Raw genomic sequence first — 16372 nt, forward strand, 5'->3', positions numbered from 1 at the left:
AGTTTAAAAAGAAAAACATTTCGTAAAATATTCCATCTGTTAAAGTTATTATCTAAATACTGATTCTATATGTTTTAGTGTAAAATATAAGTTAATCTTAGTATATATATATTATATAGAAAATCTATATTAAAAATCAGATGAATCTGAAAGAACATTTATAAAATAAACAAAAAAAAAAAATATAGAAAATCCACATAGTCCATACAGTGAAATTATTGGAATACATAGTTTTAAATTATGTTAACAGTAATAAATTATTATAGATTATATTTTAAAATACTAAAATATTATATTATATGCAAACTTGAAAATACTTATTGATTAATGATATGATAGTGTGCGATTTATAACAAATTTTTTTATTATAACTTTTAGTCTATAATTTTAAGATTGTACTATTTGATTGATTCTGCTAATACAATTACCCTTGTCAAGGTGTCATTACTGTTGCTAATGAAGGAAATATTTCAGCTTGTAATGGACCATAATCAACTTCTTCACCATCCACTGTTAAATGACCACTTACTCCTTCTGCTGGTTCTATTCGAAAAGCCTTAACAGGTATCATATCAACGCCAGAACAGTTTACATGAGTCCCAGTACTTAAACCTAATAAGAACTGACAAATAAAAAAATTTATTTTATCACAAAAAATATTGCAAATAATAAAAACATATTTATAGGCTTACCTGTAATAAGTTTGCTCTAGTAATACCAGCTTTAACTATTAAAAGCCATATAATACCATCCGCTAATTTTGCACGTGGTGCGAAAAAATAATCTTGACCTAAATGCGATTGATAAGCTGCATGTACCATTATAAATTCTCCTGTAACATATTAAACGAAGATGCAATTATCTATTCATATAAAGTTCTTATCAGATTTAAAAAGATATAAAAATGCATAAGATATTTTTACCTTGATCTTGAACCCAAGAATCAGGTAATTGTGCTGTCAGAGCTGGAAGCGTTGACGATGGACCATACATAACTTGACTTGTGGTTATATTTTCCGCGTCTATGGATGTGGTTTTTCATAAGTTAAATTATTTATAAGTTAAAAAGACATATAAAATAATAATATAATATGAAAAATGACATACCAGGCTCTCTTATATCATCATCATCTATGCTATGATAACTTGATACAGAACCAGTACTAAAGTATGTAGATTTTGCCGAGGTCGCAGAATAGAAACTGTCTAACCTTTGTCTTCCTTCAATTTCAGTTTCAAGAGTTATATTTTCTGTTATAACTTCATCATCTCTATAACCATTAAGAGGTAAATCTAATTCGTTAGTATTATCGTCACAGGCATCGTGGAAACTTTTTGATTCAACTATATTACCATATCTGTAGAATATTTTTATTATAAAATATAACTTTATATTTTGAAATTAAATAGAAAATTGTATATTTCCAATAATTTATAATACATAGAAAATTAGAAAGTACCGATCTAATTCATCTCCATAACTTCTAGAATGAGTTATTTTTCCATCACTTGTACAATCTGTATGACAAACTTTACCATTGCCAACAACTTCTACAGGCAGTACTTTGTCACAAGGCAAATATGATATTTTTCCCTTATATGTTCTTAGTCCTATTAAACGTGCTACACTCCAAATAGTGAATCTTTGTCCACCTATAGCACGAAGTCGCTCACTTTCAATATCAATATCTGAGAGTAAGCCCCATCCGACTGACAAGAATGAAAACAATATTTTGCTTCGTGTTTCAATGCGTACAATATCCATAGGAGCCTTCTTACATTTTACTACGGATAAGGCGCTAACTAGTAAAGGATTGTAATCATATGGTTCTCTGAAAATAAAAAAAATATATATATTATTCACTTATATATATAAAATATAGGAGTGAAAGTATCATAAAATGTAGTAATAAATATGATTTATAAATTAATTTCTGAATATAATTTATAAAATACATTTCTAAACATATTGTAGTTGTATTGATTGGTAATTTAAAATAGAGAAAATTTTATATATATATATTTTAAATAAATAAATATATATATATAATAGTTTTTGACAATAAAAAATAATATTGATACTATAATTTATAATGTTTATATAGATGACACAAAGAGAAATATGATTGTTATATAATAGATCTTAGTACCAATGAGGGGAAAACAATGCTATTACAATTCGGATTGTTATCTATTACTAGAATATCAAATTCAAGGTCCGAGATAAGCCACTCTCAAGTGTAGAAATACGTGTATGCTTAAGAATTCGACTTATGCATATAGAGCTGCACAAGTTGAAAAAAAAACGCGCGGAACATTACACATTTATCTTTTCCTTCATTTAACATTTGCCAGAACAATAGTAATTGTCAAATGGTTATGTTCTTTATTTAAAAAAGAAAAAGAGTTCGATAAATTGTCCTTATTAATCGTTAAAGCGAGATAATCTATAATTGTGAAGGTGAGGAAAAGAAAAAGGATAGATAAACAAAGAAGAAACAGGTTCGATATATTATGACTCGCGTTAAATAATATAAAGTGAAATGTGATAAAAGAAAGAAACAGTTAGATAGATAGTGTTGTTTCCGGTGGAAGGAGAGAAGAACCTACTGTTTAGAGTATGCAATAGATTTCGCCAGACCGTTACCGGAACCACAGGGTATAACACCGAGGGGTAGTTCATTGAGTGCCTTCTCCCAATCAGGTCTTTGGAAGAGGCCGTTGACAACCTCAAAAACAATCCCATCACCGCCGACTGTTAGCAAACCGTTCCATTGATAAATATCCTTCGTACGGACGAATTCACGCGCATAATTCGAACATTTTGTGATGTGAATGTCGTACGGTCTTTCAGCTTCGGAGAGTACAGGATGAATCCTTTTTTGAAAAACTTCTCTGCCTCTTCCAGGGCCAGATTTTGGATTTATTAGAACTAAAAGCTTTCGATTCTCGCCTGGGCATGCTGTAACACAAAGAATTGCACATATTCTTTTGTTTACTCGAATTCCTATCACGCACGTGTTAATTAATCTAATCTATCAACTATCTCTTTTAACGATCTTATTACTGAACAAGAGATCAATGAATAAATCGACAAATACGCTGGTATTCTATACTCGCATTACAAAAATGCGGACTTTGCTCTCTCTCCCTCTTTCTCTCTGTTAAGATAAAAGTCTTGTTTTTTACCTGGAAATATTATTATATGTACCAGATAGATTAAAGGATATTGTAAAGTAATTAGACACGTCTTCTTTCAAGAAAATGACAAAAAGTCAACACCACTAGTAAAAAATCAATTATAAATATGCGCACGTTATAAATTCAAATTTCACGCACGCATTATGTCCAAAAAAAATAAACGATCACCGAAATGTTAAATAAGTATAACCATGACAGAAGAGAGAGGAAAGGAGCAGGGAGAGATAAACAGGGAGAAATAAACAATAGTTATAGTTTCAACTACTCATTTTAAGATAATAACTCGATAGAACATATTTAAGCAATAAGCTCGATAAATAAATAAGCCAAACAAGTTTATTTTAAAAATGCAGCATCTTTCTTAGTTGTCTATGTATGTATATTATATAGTCGAAAGTCCACAATGACGACAAATGAATAATTCATACTTCGACCGTTCTCATTTTACTTCTTTTCTCTTGAGATAAAACATTTCTACAAAAAAAATTAACATTTCAATAAGATTTTAAATGTGATAATCATGCTATCGAAGGTCAATATTTTTTACTATATCACATATAAATAATACAAACCAACACGGATCCTACAAAATCCGTCTCGAGTCTCTCTCTCTCACTTCTTCTATCGGAATATATTTTCTAACTAATTTATAAAATTAATAGAGATCAATGTCATCAATACATAAGAAGTGTTTACGATGTAACGATAAGACCTCGCGCTCGATCAAGTCTTCAATTATATTTGTTGTGACTCAATACTTCTTTGCATTTTTCTTCAATAATATGATAAAAAATTATAAAATTATATTTGTAAATTATACGATATAATTTATAAATTATATGGTTATAAATTAAAAATAAGTCCAGTTAAAATTGACATCTAAGATACATGTTACGTATGCATTTGAAAACTATTATTTTGTTATAAATATAATATTATGTGCAACATGAGAAAAGTTAAAAATAAAAAACAAACAAATAACAAAATAAAAGAAAAACTAAATCGATGGAAATAAGTATGCGATCTTTTAATATTTAACAAATCCACAAAACAATTGTTAAGGGATTATTCTTTTTTAAAAAGAAAGAAGCAAGGACATAGGTTCCATAATTAAGACGTTTTATTTAGAATTCAAACTGAATTAACATTGTCATTGATATGAAAGAGAAAAAGAGGGAAAGAACGATGCCATTAAACTTTTTTGCAACAATAATCATTATTTCGTTTTCCTGACATTTCATGGGACATCATTTATAACGAAAAAGAAGACTCCTTTATACGATATCTCGAAGCAATTTCCTTTGCGGAAATGAATCTATATAGTCATTTAACGTATGAAATCAGATATAGCAAAGAAAAGAACGAGATGTGTGTACATATGTATGTATGTATGTATGTATGTATGTATGTATGTATGTATGTATGTATGTATGTATAAGCGTAATCTTAATGACTGAATGTTACGACAAAAATTCTCAGAAATTAGATCAATCATGTGCACATGATGTATACAATGCTATTACGTTAAAATGGTCGTATGATATTCGACATAAATGGCCCATATAAATGGAAACTGAAATGCAAAAAATACATTTGTATATTCATCAAAAAATGCTAGTATGTACAATATACTTTACTGCGTAGTGTGCCGAACGTTAATTTTTATCGAGTCGCCTACGTAAAAGGTATAAACGCCTGCATTACGTAACCTTGATTACACCGTTAATGCATGCTCGTTAAAAATTGTCGTTCGGGAGGTATAACGCATTTTTATCGCTGCTGTAACGAAAACGAATATAAACGCAAATAGATTGAGAAAAAGAGAGAAAGGGGGAGAAAAAAGAAAAAAAGGAATAAAAACCAAAATCATAAAGCGAAATAAAATATGTATTTTCGCCAAACGTATTAAATTGAAAAGTTGTCTTATGCAAATTTTTAATGTTAGTCATTGACATGATTAATGCACAGGTAATACGTAAAAAAAAGTAAGAAAAAGAAAAACAAGAAAAGAGACTTTTTATGAATACTAATAGTTTAACTTCTATGACTTTTTTCTTTTTTTGACATGTTCTTGTACAATCACGAGATATGCGGAAATAGATGAATTTGCAGAAATTTTATATCGAAATATATATCCATAATGTATATATACATCTATATTTATATACATACATATGTTGTAATCGGTGTATTCGCATATTCATGCACGTCATCGGGAAAAAAAAATATAACATAATGGACGGATTGACGTTATAATCGTTTCTCATTAAATAAACTAAAATATATGTGTATAATATAAACGTCTGTCAATAAATTATTAGAACTTTACTTAGTAATAACATATTCCATGAAAAAAATCTAAAAAATCAGTGCTGCTTAATCGCTTCATGATCTCTTTCTCTCTCATTCTCCCTCCATCATATACATCCTATATCTGTCTTTTACTATCGTACACACACTTCCCCTACCTCTTCGCCCTATATCACCGATACTGTCACCCTCTCACTCTTTCATTCTGTCTCTCTCATCCCTTTTTGTTAATCGATCTTTTAATTTGGCTCTTACGTCAATTCGATATCAACAGGATCATTACTTGTCGACTACATGAAAAGTTTTACACGAAAGGAGGATGCCAACAATACAGCCATAAAATTAGAGAAGTTCCAAAAACAATGAACTTGACGGTCCGCTTTATACGATTCTTTCACGAAGCCTACCACGATGCCAAAAAATACTTTATCGCCAGATTTTCACGAAAAATTTCCTCTGTTTTTATATTTGTGTGTCTATGAAATACAATTAATTATTTATAGAATAGTTGATATATATTTAATTCAAAATCTAGTTTCTTCTCTCTCTCTCTCTCTCTCTCTCTCTCTCTCTCTCTCTCTTGCTCTCCCTTTATGCAACCGAGATTAATATCAGAAAACACTTATAATGTTATTTAAATTTTAACATCACGTACGTCTTCGATAAAAGAGCAAGATCCTTGATAGGAGATTGTACAATCATTATCATATTTTTTCATTATCTATGAATACAAATGGATTAACAAAAACTGAATATTTGTACAAATATAATAACCATTATAAACGGTTCTTATATAACGAAATTCAATTAAATGATAATGACGAAATAAATAGATGCAGAAAATTATTTGCATTAATGGCGAATAAAAGATACAAAATAATTGGGAATTAATGGCGAATAAAAGATACAAAAAAATTGTGGTAAATCAAGAAAAGAAATAAAAAGAACATCAGTGTTATTACTTTCGAAATGTAAAGAACTGTTGCGTTTACTAGTAATCCATGCTACTGTTAAGAAATTTCAAAAGATATTCAACTTATTATATTTCGTACAGATTTCGTATATCGTAATAAAAACAATTTTTTATTGCATATAATTTCAGACTATAATAGATGTCTCCCTGTCCAGTCTACACAGCTGCAATTATATTCATTGGCGGATTTATGCAGAAACGAAAGACGTAGTCGCTTAGGAACTGGTCAGACAAGGGACGCCCACATGACAAGATAAATTTATATTAATTACAATTGATTTAATTTAATAACTGGTGTCTGATATATAATTTTTATTTTCATCTTCGCGATTATAATAAAATTTTAGACTTTGTATCTTTCATTTCTTCGTTTGCATGAAGAATTACTGCGAGAAAATATGTATTATAGATAACTGATTTATTTTAATGTCCCGACAAATTTGTAATACCTCAGGCCCCTTAAAGGTTCAATCCGCTACTGACCGTATTCGATCACATACGTACGATCGCGTTCAGCAAAATATTTTTCGATCAATTAATTGCTCGATCTCATCGTTGACGCGTCAAAAGAAATAAGAATTAGCATAAGACAATAAAACGTTACTAAATTCCAATCGTATATTTAGAAAGTAAACAATGTTTTATTTTTTGTCTTCAAAAAGGATGAATCCACCAATCAGAAAATAAGCGCGAGAATGAAATTGTTTTGAACGAAAAGAGTAAAGAAAATAAAGAAAACAATTGACTCATTACATAACCAATATTACAATTTTCAAGATGGAATTCGATTTTGCTTCTTAAAAAAGATCATAAAAGAGAGCTATATAAATTTTATTAATAAAATACGTGTGAAAACAAAAATAATGTAGAAAAAGCAGTAAATGCATGGAAGGCAGGAAGGAAAGAAGGAAGAAAGAAAACGAGAAAACAAATGAAAAACGCTTACCGCCCAGCAAAGCATCCAGATTTCCATGACTTGGACTCATGAGATTTTTTGGGACTGGTAGCTTCGTCACTAGACACTTTATCGCCAATCGCCACCTACTAGCCTCCCTTAGATTATCTTCATACTTGTCAAAACTACGAAATCTGAGGGTAATCGTGGTTCTCTCGCGTCTACGTATTCCTTTCATTCGCACCTTTTTCAAGGTATACGCGTATATATAAAGATAAGCAGAAGTATCATACTCGTCATAGGATGTCTGAAAAGCATCCATAGACTCGACCAGTTTAAGCTGCATTCTCGAGGCACCTGGGCGGCAGGCGCAACTTCCAGCTGCGCTCCTTCGCTTAGATCTCATGCACCTGCACCCGATGATATCATTTAACGGAATCGTTTCGATCTTCGTCGAGCCATTACTGTCTTTTTGCAAGCTCAACCCTTTTTCCGTAAGCTTCACTTTGTAATAGGTGTTTTTCTTCGATGTCACGTAGAAGGTCTCCTCGAGTACGGAACTCGAAGTCACCTGATTGTCTTCATCCATCTCGAGACTACAGCATATGTGTACAAATGTGTATATGTGTGTGCGCGTATGTATGATCGAGATAAGACTTCTTTTCCTCTTTCCTTTCTTCAACGTGTTTGAAGGGTAACCGAGAGACACGTTCCACTCATGTTATTCTTCCTTCTTCCGCAATGATTTTCTTCGTACAGATCGCGAAATAGATTAAGCAAACAAAATTCTCCTTGAGAAATTCATACGCGTCATTGTATTATCCTTCTATTCCTTGTTTTTCCTCCTTCCTGTTAGTTCATACACGCTTAGCTCAAGATTATTAACTTGAATTCACGGGTAGAACCATTCTTGACTTTCTTTGAACGACAACGAACGTCGTCCGTACTGCTGCTGTTCCTGCTACTGCAGCTGCGGATCACGATATTGGACGAGTTGAACGCGACAATCGTAGTCAGAGAGAGTCAGAGAGAGTCGGAGAAGTGGGAGAAGGGGATATGGAGATGGAAGCGCGAATTATGCGATCGAGTTTTTAAGTGTCGAAGGAAGCACGTGTACGCGAAAGAGAATCTATAGTTAGTTGTCCTCTTATTCTTCTTCAAACATCTGTCCTATTTTCCGTTAATTGCAAGAGAAGAACGTGAACAAGTACCGTCCTCTTCTGCGTGAAACTACCACCTTGTTCTCGTACCGCGAAAGTGCATTTAACTGGTGACGTTTTGCTTTGATCAAATCTTTGTAAATTGGTCGACAGTGACCGATACGTACAATACTTTTTTTGCGATAACCTCACTATCACTTTCCTTTCGTATCAATTTTATGCCAAAATAGTACGCATTACGTTATTCGAAAGAGCAATGCACCTCTTATTCTTTCGTTTTGGTTTTTACTCTTAGATACAAACATTCGAACGTCCAACCACTAACTGAGCTCGGCCCAGACTATCCCCATAATCGTTTGTATCACTATAAGGTCACTTGCAGCGTCACCTTACGGCATTGATCAAAACCTTCTTTAGTCTTGTCTAAGATGATACCTATATCTCCTCATATTTTTCTAAATACCTTGTTTTTGTCGCTTTTTCCTTATATTTTCGCTTTATGTTTCGAAGAAGCCTAGGTAGATTATTCTTTTTTTAAATTTTTGCTAATTCTTCTTAATTTTTCAACAGATAACGAATTGTATAATTCAAATCTTACGGTTTAGCATCTTTCCTATAAAGTCCATCGAAGTGATTTGATTTTATTTGTGGTCGATAATATAGTTTCCTTTATTTCATATTTTAGTTGTTATAAATGATTCCGCTTCATTCTTTCTTTGGATTAATTTGTAATAAAATAATATATGAAAATGTCTATTCTGCATGTTCGGTTATTTTATTTAAATGCTTGAATCGTATCATTAAAATGTACAGGTAAATCATAATTATAAAAGCATTGAGCGCCCTCTATATCTTCTGTTCTTTCACGTTCGTTGTGTTGTGTCCGGGCTAGGTAGTTTCTTTTCCGGTTTGTCAAAATGGTAAGACAATGTGTGAATTTCGTTGTCCTTGTGAAATCAAACAAAATGTCTCATTTGTGCAACGATGGAAACAAAATATAATTTTTGCATAGATGAAGAATGTGTTAGCTTATTTCAACGACTACTATTTTTATTTTAGGGTATCGATATTAACCACAAACACGATAGAAAGGTCCGACGTACGGAGCCGAAATCACAAGATGTTTACTTACGACTTCTTGTAAAAGTAAGTTATTTTACTTGTTAAGACGTATCTTCTCAGTATGTTCCATTAAATTTCTGAACAAAAAATGTACTTTGTGAAACGCCTACATTGCATTTTTATAAGTTAGGTTATGTTTTATATTGAGGTTAATCCAAAAGTAACATGTTATCAGGCATTATTTATCAGACAAGTTGTTTTTCTCCCCAAGGTTTTATCCAATATAGCGAGCAGCACTCTGTGTTAGTCTTTGCAAATGTAGACTAATTCAATTTTGTACGTTCGCTATAAAAATTGATCAACTTTCCTATTCTGTCTTTTCGGGAAAAAGAAAAGGCAATTATATTAGTTGATACATAGATACAGAATACATAATCATACGATGTGTTTGTACCAAATTAAAGAAATTTGTGATTGTCAAGATTTTTTTTAAACGTGTTTTTCTGTGATGTTTTAGCTCTATCGGTTCTTGGCACGTAGAACGAATGCAAAATTTAACCAAATTATCTTGAAACGTCTGTTTATGAGCAAGATTCATCGCCCTCCAATTTCTTTAGCCCGTATTGTCAGATTTATGAAGAAGACCGGGCGTGAAAACTGCATCGCGGTAATCGTTGGAACCGTTACAGATGATGCTAGAATTTTTGAAGTTCCAAAATTAACGGCAAGTTGTTTACGATACATAAAATCCTTGTCTCCTTGTCAAAACACAACTTGTGTTTGCCATAGCATAGCATTTAATTAATGAGGTATATTAATTCCACATCTCAGGTTTGTGCACTACGTATTACTGAAAAGGCTAGAGGCCGCATTTTGAAAGCTGGTGGTGAAATCATTACTTTTGATCAACTGGCTCTTCGTTCCCCCACTGGGAAGAAGACAGTTTTAATGCAAGGTCGACGCAATGCACGTGAAGCTGTGAAACACTTTGGACCAGCACCAGGTGTTCCACATTCGCATACTAAACCATTAGTACTTTCAAAAGGACGGAAGTTCGAGAGAGCTAGAGGCCGTAGGCGTAGCTGCGGTTATAAGAAATAAATTCTTGATGTATGTCCTCATTTATTGTACCATTAAATTCATGGAAAATATATTAAATATCGCGCATTTGATATTTTGTATTTTTTTTTGTGTGTAAAGAAGTTTTTTGTAAAGTGACAAACGAATAATTTATATTTTATTCGTCATCATCTTATTTTCTTTTTCTTTAAAAAAACATCTCCAGAAAAAAAATCGGTTTTTCATGAAATTTTAATCATGGTATTCTTGTTATCGAAGGTCAATATTTTTTACTGTATCACAAATAAATAATCAAAATCAAAACGAGTCCTATTGAATCCATCTCTCGAGTTTCTTTCGTTTACTCTGTCGAATTATTTGTTCCGACTTTTTTATGAAATTAATAGAGATTTGCCATCGTAAATACATAAGGAATATTCACGATGCAATGATGAAATTCTCGCGTTGGAATCTCTAATTAATCCTGTTATTGTTATCCATAGTTAATTATTGATATTTCCTTACAATTTTCTATTATATGATATATAGTATTATATAATAATAAATTACATGAATATAAAAATAAATTAAAAATAAGCTCATTTAAAACTAATATCTAAATTATATTATAGATACGTTAGGTACGTATTTAAAAATGGATTTTTAATTATTAATAGAATTTCACATAGAATAGAAGTTAAAAAGGAGAAGGAATTAAAGATAAAAAAACAAACAAAAGAATAAAAGAAAAAAGAAACGGATGGAAATAAGTGTTTTTTTGATATTTGTCAAATTCACGAAATAATTTTTTTTAAGAAGAAAGATTTGTGCGAGAACGTAGGTTCTATAATTATGCCAGTTTTTTATGATATAAACTGAACTAACAGCTGCTATGATACGAGAGAAAAAAAAGAAAAAGAATGATTGCATTAAACTTATTTTTAACAATAATCTTCATTTTTTTTCTGAAATTTTATGAGACATGATTTAACGAAAAAGAAGACACCTTTAAACAATTTCCTTTCTGAAAATGATCTTATATAGCCATTTAACGTAAAAAGTTTGATATAGGTCAAAGGAAAGAATTAGGTATGTATTTATGTATATAAGATGTAATCTCACTAGACTGAATGATGCGACAAAAATTCTTAGAAATTTGATCGATAATATGCATACGTAAGTATACAATGCTACTACATTAAAATGATCGTGGTATTCGACATAGATGGACTCGTATAAATGGAAACTGAAATGCAAAAAATACATTTGTATATTCATTAAAAAATGCTAGTATATATAATGTATTTTACTCTGTAGTGTGTCAAATGTTAATTTCTATCGAGTTGTCTATGTAAAAGCTAGAAATACTTGCATTAAGTAATTTTGATTATGCCATTAATGTATGCTTATTACAAGTTGTCCTTCGGAAGATATAACGCTGCTCTAACGAAAACGAACATAAACGAAAATAGATTGAGAGAAAAAGAGAGAGGGGAAGAAAGAAAAAAGGAATAGAAAACTGAAATCACATAGCGAAACAAAATATGTATTTTCATAGAATGTATTAAATTGAAAAGGTTGTCTTATGCAAATTTGTAACATCAATCATTATCATGCTTAATGTGCTCTCGCAAAAAAAAAAGAGGAAGGAAAAAAGAAAAAGACCTTTTTTTTTTTAAGTATTTAATATGTACACACAGTTTGACTTCTATGACTTCTTTCTTTTCTTGACACGTTTTTGTACAATTACGATATGCAGAAGTAGATGGATTACAGGAATTTTATGTCGCAACGCATATGCCCACAATATATATATATACATATATTTATATACATATGTATATCGTAGTCGGTTTATTCATATATGCATGCAACGGCATAAAAAAATAAAGGACGAATTGACGTTATAATCGGTTTCATTAAATAAAATATACATATAATATATACGTATAATATATACGTTTGTCAATAAATTATCAGAACTTTACCGTAATAATACACTCAATGAAAAAAATAAAAATTTATACTGCCTAATCGTATTCGCATAATCTCTCTTTTCTCTCCTCTCTCTCTCTCTCTCTCTCTCTCTCTCTCTGTGTGTGTCTCTCACCCACTCATTTCCTCATCCATACACTCCCTTCCTTTCTCTATTATAGACATTCTTTCTCTCTCATTGCTTTTAGCTAATCAATCTTTTAATTTGGCTCTTACGTCAATTTGATATCAACAGGGTCATTAATTGTCGAGCTTCTCGACTATATGAAAAGTCCTACAAGAGAGAAAAACGATGCCAATAGGGCCATAAACATTCGAGAACTTCAAAAAACAATGAACTTGGCGGGTTGCTTCCTAAGACTCTTTAAGGAGCACTGAAATCTGGAAAATATGAATATTTTCACGAAAGATATATTCCCGCGGTATCACGATTCCAGGAAATATTTTATTGCGAGGTTCTTATGAAAAAAATTCTCAATATTTTCATATTCATGTGTTTATGGACACTTCGCGATGAAAATAAAGAATTATTTTTTCAACATCGCGATTTTTTTCGAATCGATATTCAACAATCGATTAACGATTATTTATGAAATAATTTTTTTTTAATTTCGTCTCTCTCTCTCTCTTTCTTTCTCTCTTTCCCCTCCCTCTCCCTCACACTACGTAACCAAGATTAAAATCAGAAAATACTTCAAATGCTATTTAAATTTTGACGTTAAGAATATCTTCGATAAAAAAGCACGATGTTTGATAGGAGATTGTCTAATCATTACTATATTTTTTGATTATCTATCAATACAAATGGATTAACAAAAACTGAATATTTGTACAAATATAATAACCATTATAAACGGTTGTTGTATAACGAAATTCAATTAAACGATAATAATGAAATAAATAGATGAAAGAAAATATTAGCATTAAGAGGGAATTAATGATAAATAAGAGGAACAAAAACGTCGTGTTAAATCAAATAAAGAAATAAAAAGAATATGAGTTATATTACTTGCGAAATGTAAAGAACTGTTGCGTTTATTAGTAATCCATGGTTATGAAATTTCGACGGATATTTATTTATTATATTTCATACAGGATTTCGTATATCGTAATTAAGACAATTTCTTATTCCATATAATTTCAAAGTTTATTAAATATCTTACTGTCGAGTCTTCCCGATAGCAATTGTATTCAATGGTGGATTCATGAAGAAGCGATAGACGCAGTCGCTTCGGGACTCGTAAAACAGGGGACGCCCACATGACAATAAAAATTTATATTATTTATAATTAATTCAATTTAATATCTAGTGTCCGGTATATAATTCTTATTTTTATACTCGCGATTATAATCAAATTTGGGCTGCGTACTTCTCATTTCATCGTTCGCACGAACAGTTATAGAGAGAAAATATATGCTGCACACAACTGATTTATTTTAATGGGTCCTCAAAAATTTTAAATACCACAGGTCCCTTAAGGATTAAATTCGCTACTGACCGTATTCGATCACATACGTAAGATCGCGTTCCGCAAAATATTTTTCGATCAATTAATTGCTCGATCTCATCGTTGACGCGTCAAAAGAAATAAGAATTAGCAAAAAACAATAAAACGTTACTAACTTCCAATCGTATATCTAGAAGATAAGCAACGTTTTATTTTTTTTCTTGAAATATTGAATCCATCAATTAGAAAATAAGCGCGAGAATGAAATTGATTTAAATAAAGAAATGTAAAGAAAATAAAGTCGGCGATTGGTCCATTACATAACCAATTTTACAATTCTCAAGATGGAATTCGCTTTTGTTTCTTAAAAAAGATCATAAAAGAAAGTTATATAAATTTTATTATTAAAATATGTGTGAAAGATATACAAGTTTACAAAACAAAAATAATGTAGAAATAGCGCTAAGTGGGTGGAAGGAAGAAAGAAAGGAAGAAAAAAAGAAAAGAAGTGAAAAACACTTACCACCGAGTAAAGCATCCAGATTTCCATGACTTGGACTCATGAGATTTTTTGGGACTGGTAGCTTCGTCACTAGACACTTTATCGCCAATCGCCACCTACTTGCCTCCCTTAGATTATCTTCATACTTGTCAAAACTTCGAAATCTGAGGGTAATCGTTGTTCTCTCGCGTCTACGTATTCCTTTCATTCGCACCTTTTTCAAGGTATACGCGTATATATAAAGATAAGCAGAAGTATCATACTCGTCATAGGATGTCTGGAAAGCATCCATAGACTCGACCAGTTTAAGTTGCATTCTCGAGGCACCTGGACGGCAGGCGCAACTTCCAACTGCATTTCTTCGCTTAGATCTCATGCACCTGCACCCGATGATATCATTTAACGGAATCGTTTCGATCTTCGTCGAGCCATTAGTGTCTTTTTGCAAGCTCAACCCTTTTTCCGTAAGCTTCACTTTATAATAGGTGTTTTTCTTCGATGTCGCGTAGAAGATCTCCTCGAGTACGGAACTCGAAGTCACCTGATTGTCTTCATCCATCTCGAGACTACAGCATATGTGTACAAATGTGTATATGTGTGTGCGCGTATGTACGATCGAGATAAGACTTCTTTTCCTCTTTCCTTTCTTCAACGTGTTTGAAGGGTAACCGAGAGACACGTACCACTCATGTTATTCTTTCTTCTTCCGCAATGATTTTCTTCGTATAGATCGCGAAATAGATTAAACAAACAAAATTCTCCTTGAGAAATTCATACGCGTCATTGTATTATCCTTCTATTCCTTGTTTTTCCTCCTTCCTGTTAGTTCATACACGCTTAGCTCGAGATTATTAACTTGAATTCACGGGTAGAACCATTCTTGTTTTTCTTTAAACGACAACGAACGTCGTCCGTACTGCTGCTGCTCCTGCTACTGCAGTTGCGGATTACGATATTGGACGCGTTGAACGCAACATTGTAGTCAGAGAGAGTCGGAGGAGTGGGAGAAGGGGATATGGAGATGGAAGCGCGAATTATGCGATCGAATTTTTAAGTATCAAGGAAGCACGTGTACGCGAAAGAGAATTTATAGTTAGTTCTCTTATTCTTCTTCAAACATGTGTCCTCTTTTCCATTAATTGCAAGAGAAGAACGTGAACAAGTACCGTCCTCTTCTGCGAAAAACAACCACTGTGTTCTCGTACCGCGAAAGTGGATTTAATTGATGACGTTTTGCTTTGATCAAATCTTCGTAAATTGGTCGACAGTGACCGATACGTACAATACTTTTTTTGCGATAACCTCACTATCACTTTCCTTTCGTATCAATTTTATGCCAAAATAGTATCCATTACGGTATTCAAAAGAGCAATGTACCTCTTATCCTTTCGTTTCGGTTTTTACTCTTAGATACAAACTTCCGAAAGTCCGACCACTAACTGAGCTCGGCTCAGACTATCTCCATAATCCTTTGTATCACTTTAAGGTCACATGCAGCGTCACCTTACGGCATTGATCAAAACCTTCTTTATTCTTATCTAAGATGATTGCAATATATTTTCATATTTTTCTAAATGCTTTATTTTTTTTTTTTTTGCTTTTTCCTTATATTTCGGCTTTGTTTTCCGAAAAAGCCTAGATAGATTATTCTTCTCCTTAATTTTTACTAATTCTTTTTAATTTTTCAAAAGATAAGGAGTTGTATGATTCAAGTCTTACAGTTTAGCAACTTTCCTGTAAAGTGTACTGATGTGATTTGATTTTATT

At 31.8% G+C, this 16372-nt stretch overlaps 2 protein-coding genes across 3 annotated transcripts; one reads left to right on the forward strand and one right to left on the reverse strand.

The window, feature by feature from the left end:
* Window positions 1-341: 341 nt before the first annotated feature.
* LOC127068999 (sphingosine kinase 2-like) lies at window positions 342-16048 on the reverse strand. Of its 2 annotated transcripts, none has more exons than XM_051005549.1 (7): window positions 14627-16048; window positions 2611-2962; window positions 1461-1832; window positions 1108-1358; window positions 924-1022; window positions 693-832; window positions 342-622 (listed from the first exon to the last, which is right to left on the reverse strand). In XM_051005549.1, the coding sequence occupies exons 1-7, from the start codon at window positions 15162-15164 to the stop codon at window positions 434-436; spliced, it is 1941 nt and encodes a 646-aa protein (XP_050861506.1). In that variant the 5' UTR covers window positions 15165-16048; the 3' UTR covers window positions 342-433. The 2 variants fall into 2 exon arrangements, with proteins under 2 accessions (XP_050861506.1, XP_050861505.1); XM_051005548.1 differs by lacking the exon at window positions 14627-16048 and adding an exon at window positions 7431-9280.
* On the forward strand, window positions 9406-10773 carry LOC127069007 (60S ribosomal protein L18). The gene is made up of 4 exons (XM_051005571.1): window positions 9406-9459; window positions 9599-9685; window positions 10119-10325; window positions 10433-10773. Exons 1-4 carry the CDS (start codon window positions 9457-9459, stop codon window positions 10700-10702), a joined length of 567 nt encoding a protein of 188 aa, XP_050861528.1. The 5' UTR covers window positions 9406-9456; the 3' UTR covers window positions 10703-10773.
* Window positions 16049-16372: the final 324 nt, after the last annotated feature.

This window comes from Vespula vulgaris, chromosome 14 (genome assembly GCF_905475345.1).
Source record: "Vespula vulgaris chromosome 14, iyVesVulg1.1, whole genome shotgun sequence".
NCBI lineage: Eukaryota > Metazoa > Arthropoda > Insecta > Hymenoptera > Vespidae > Vespula > Vespula vulgaris.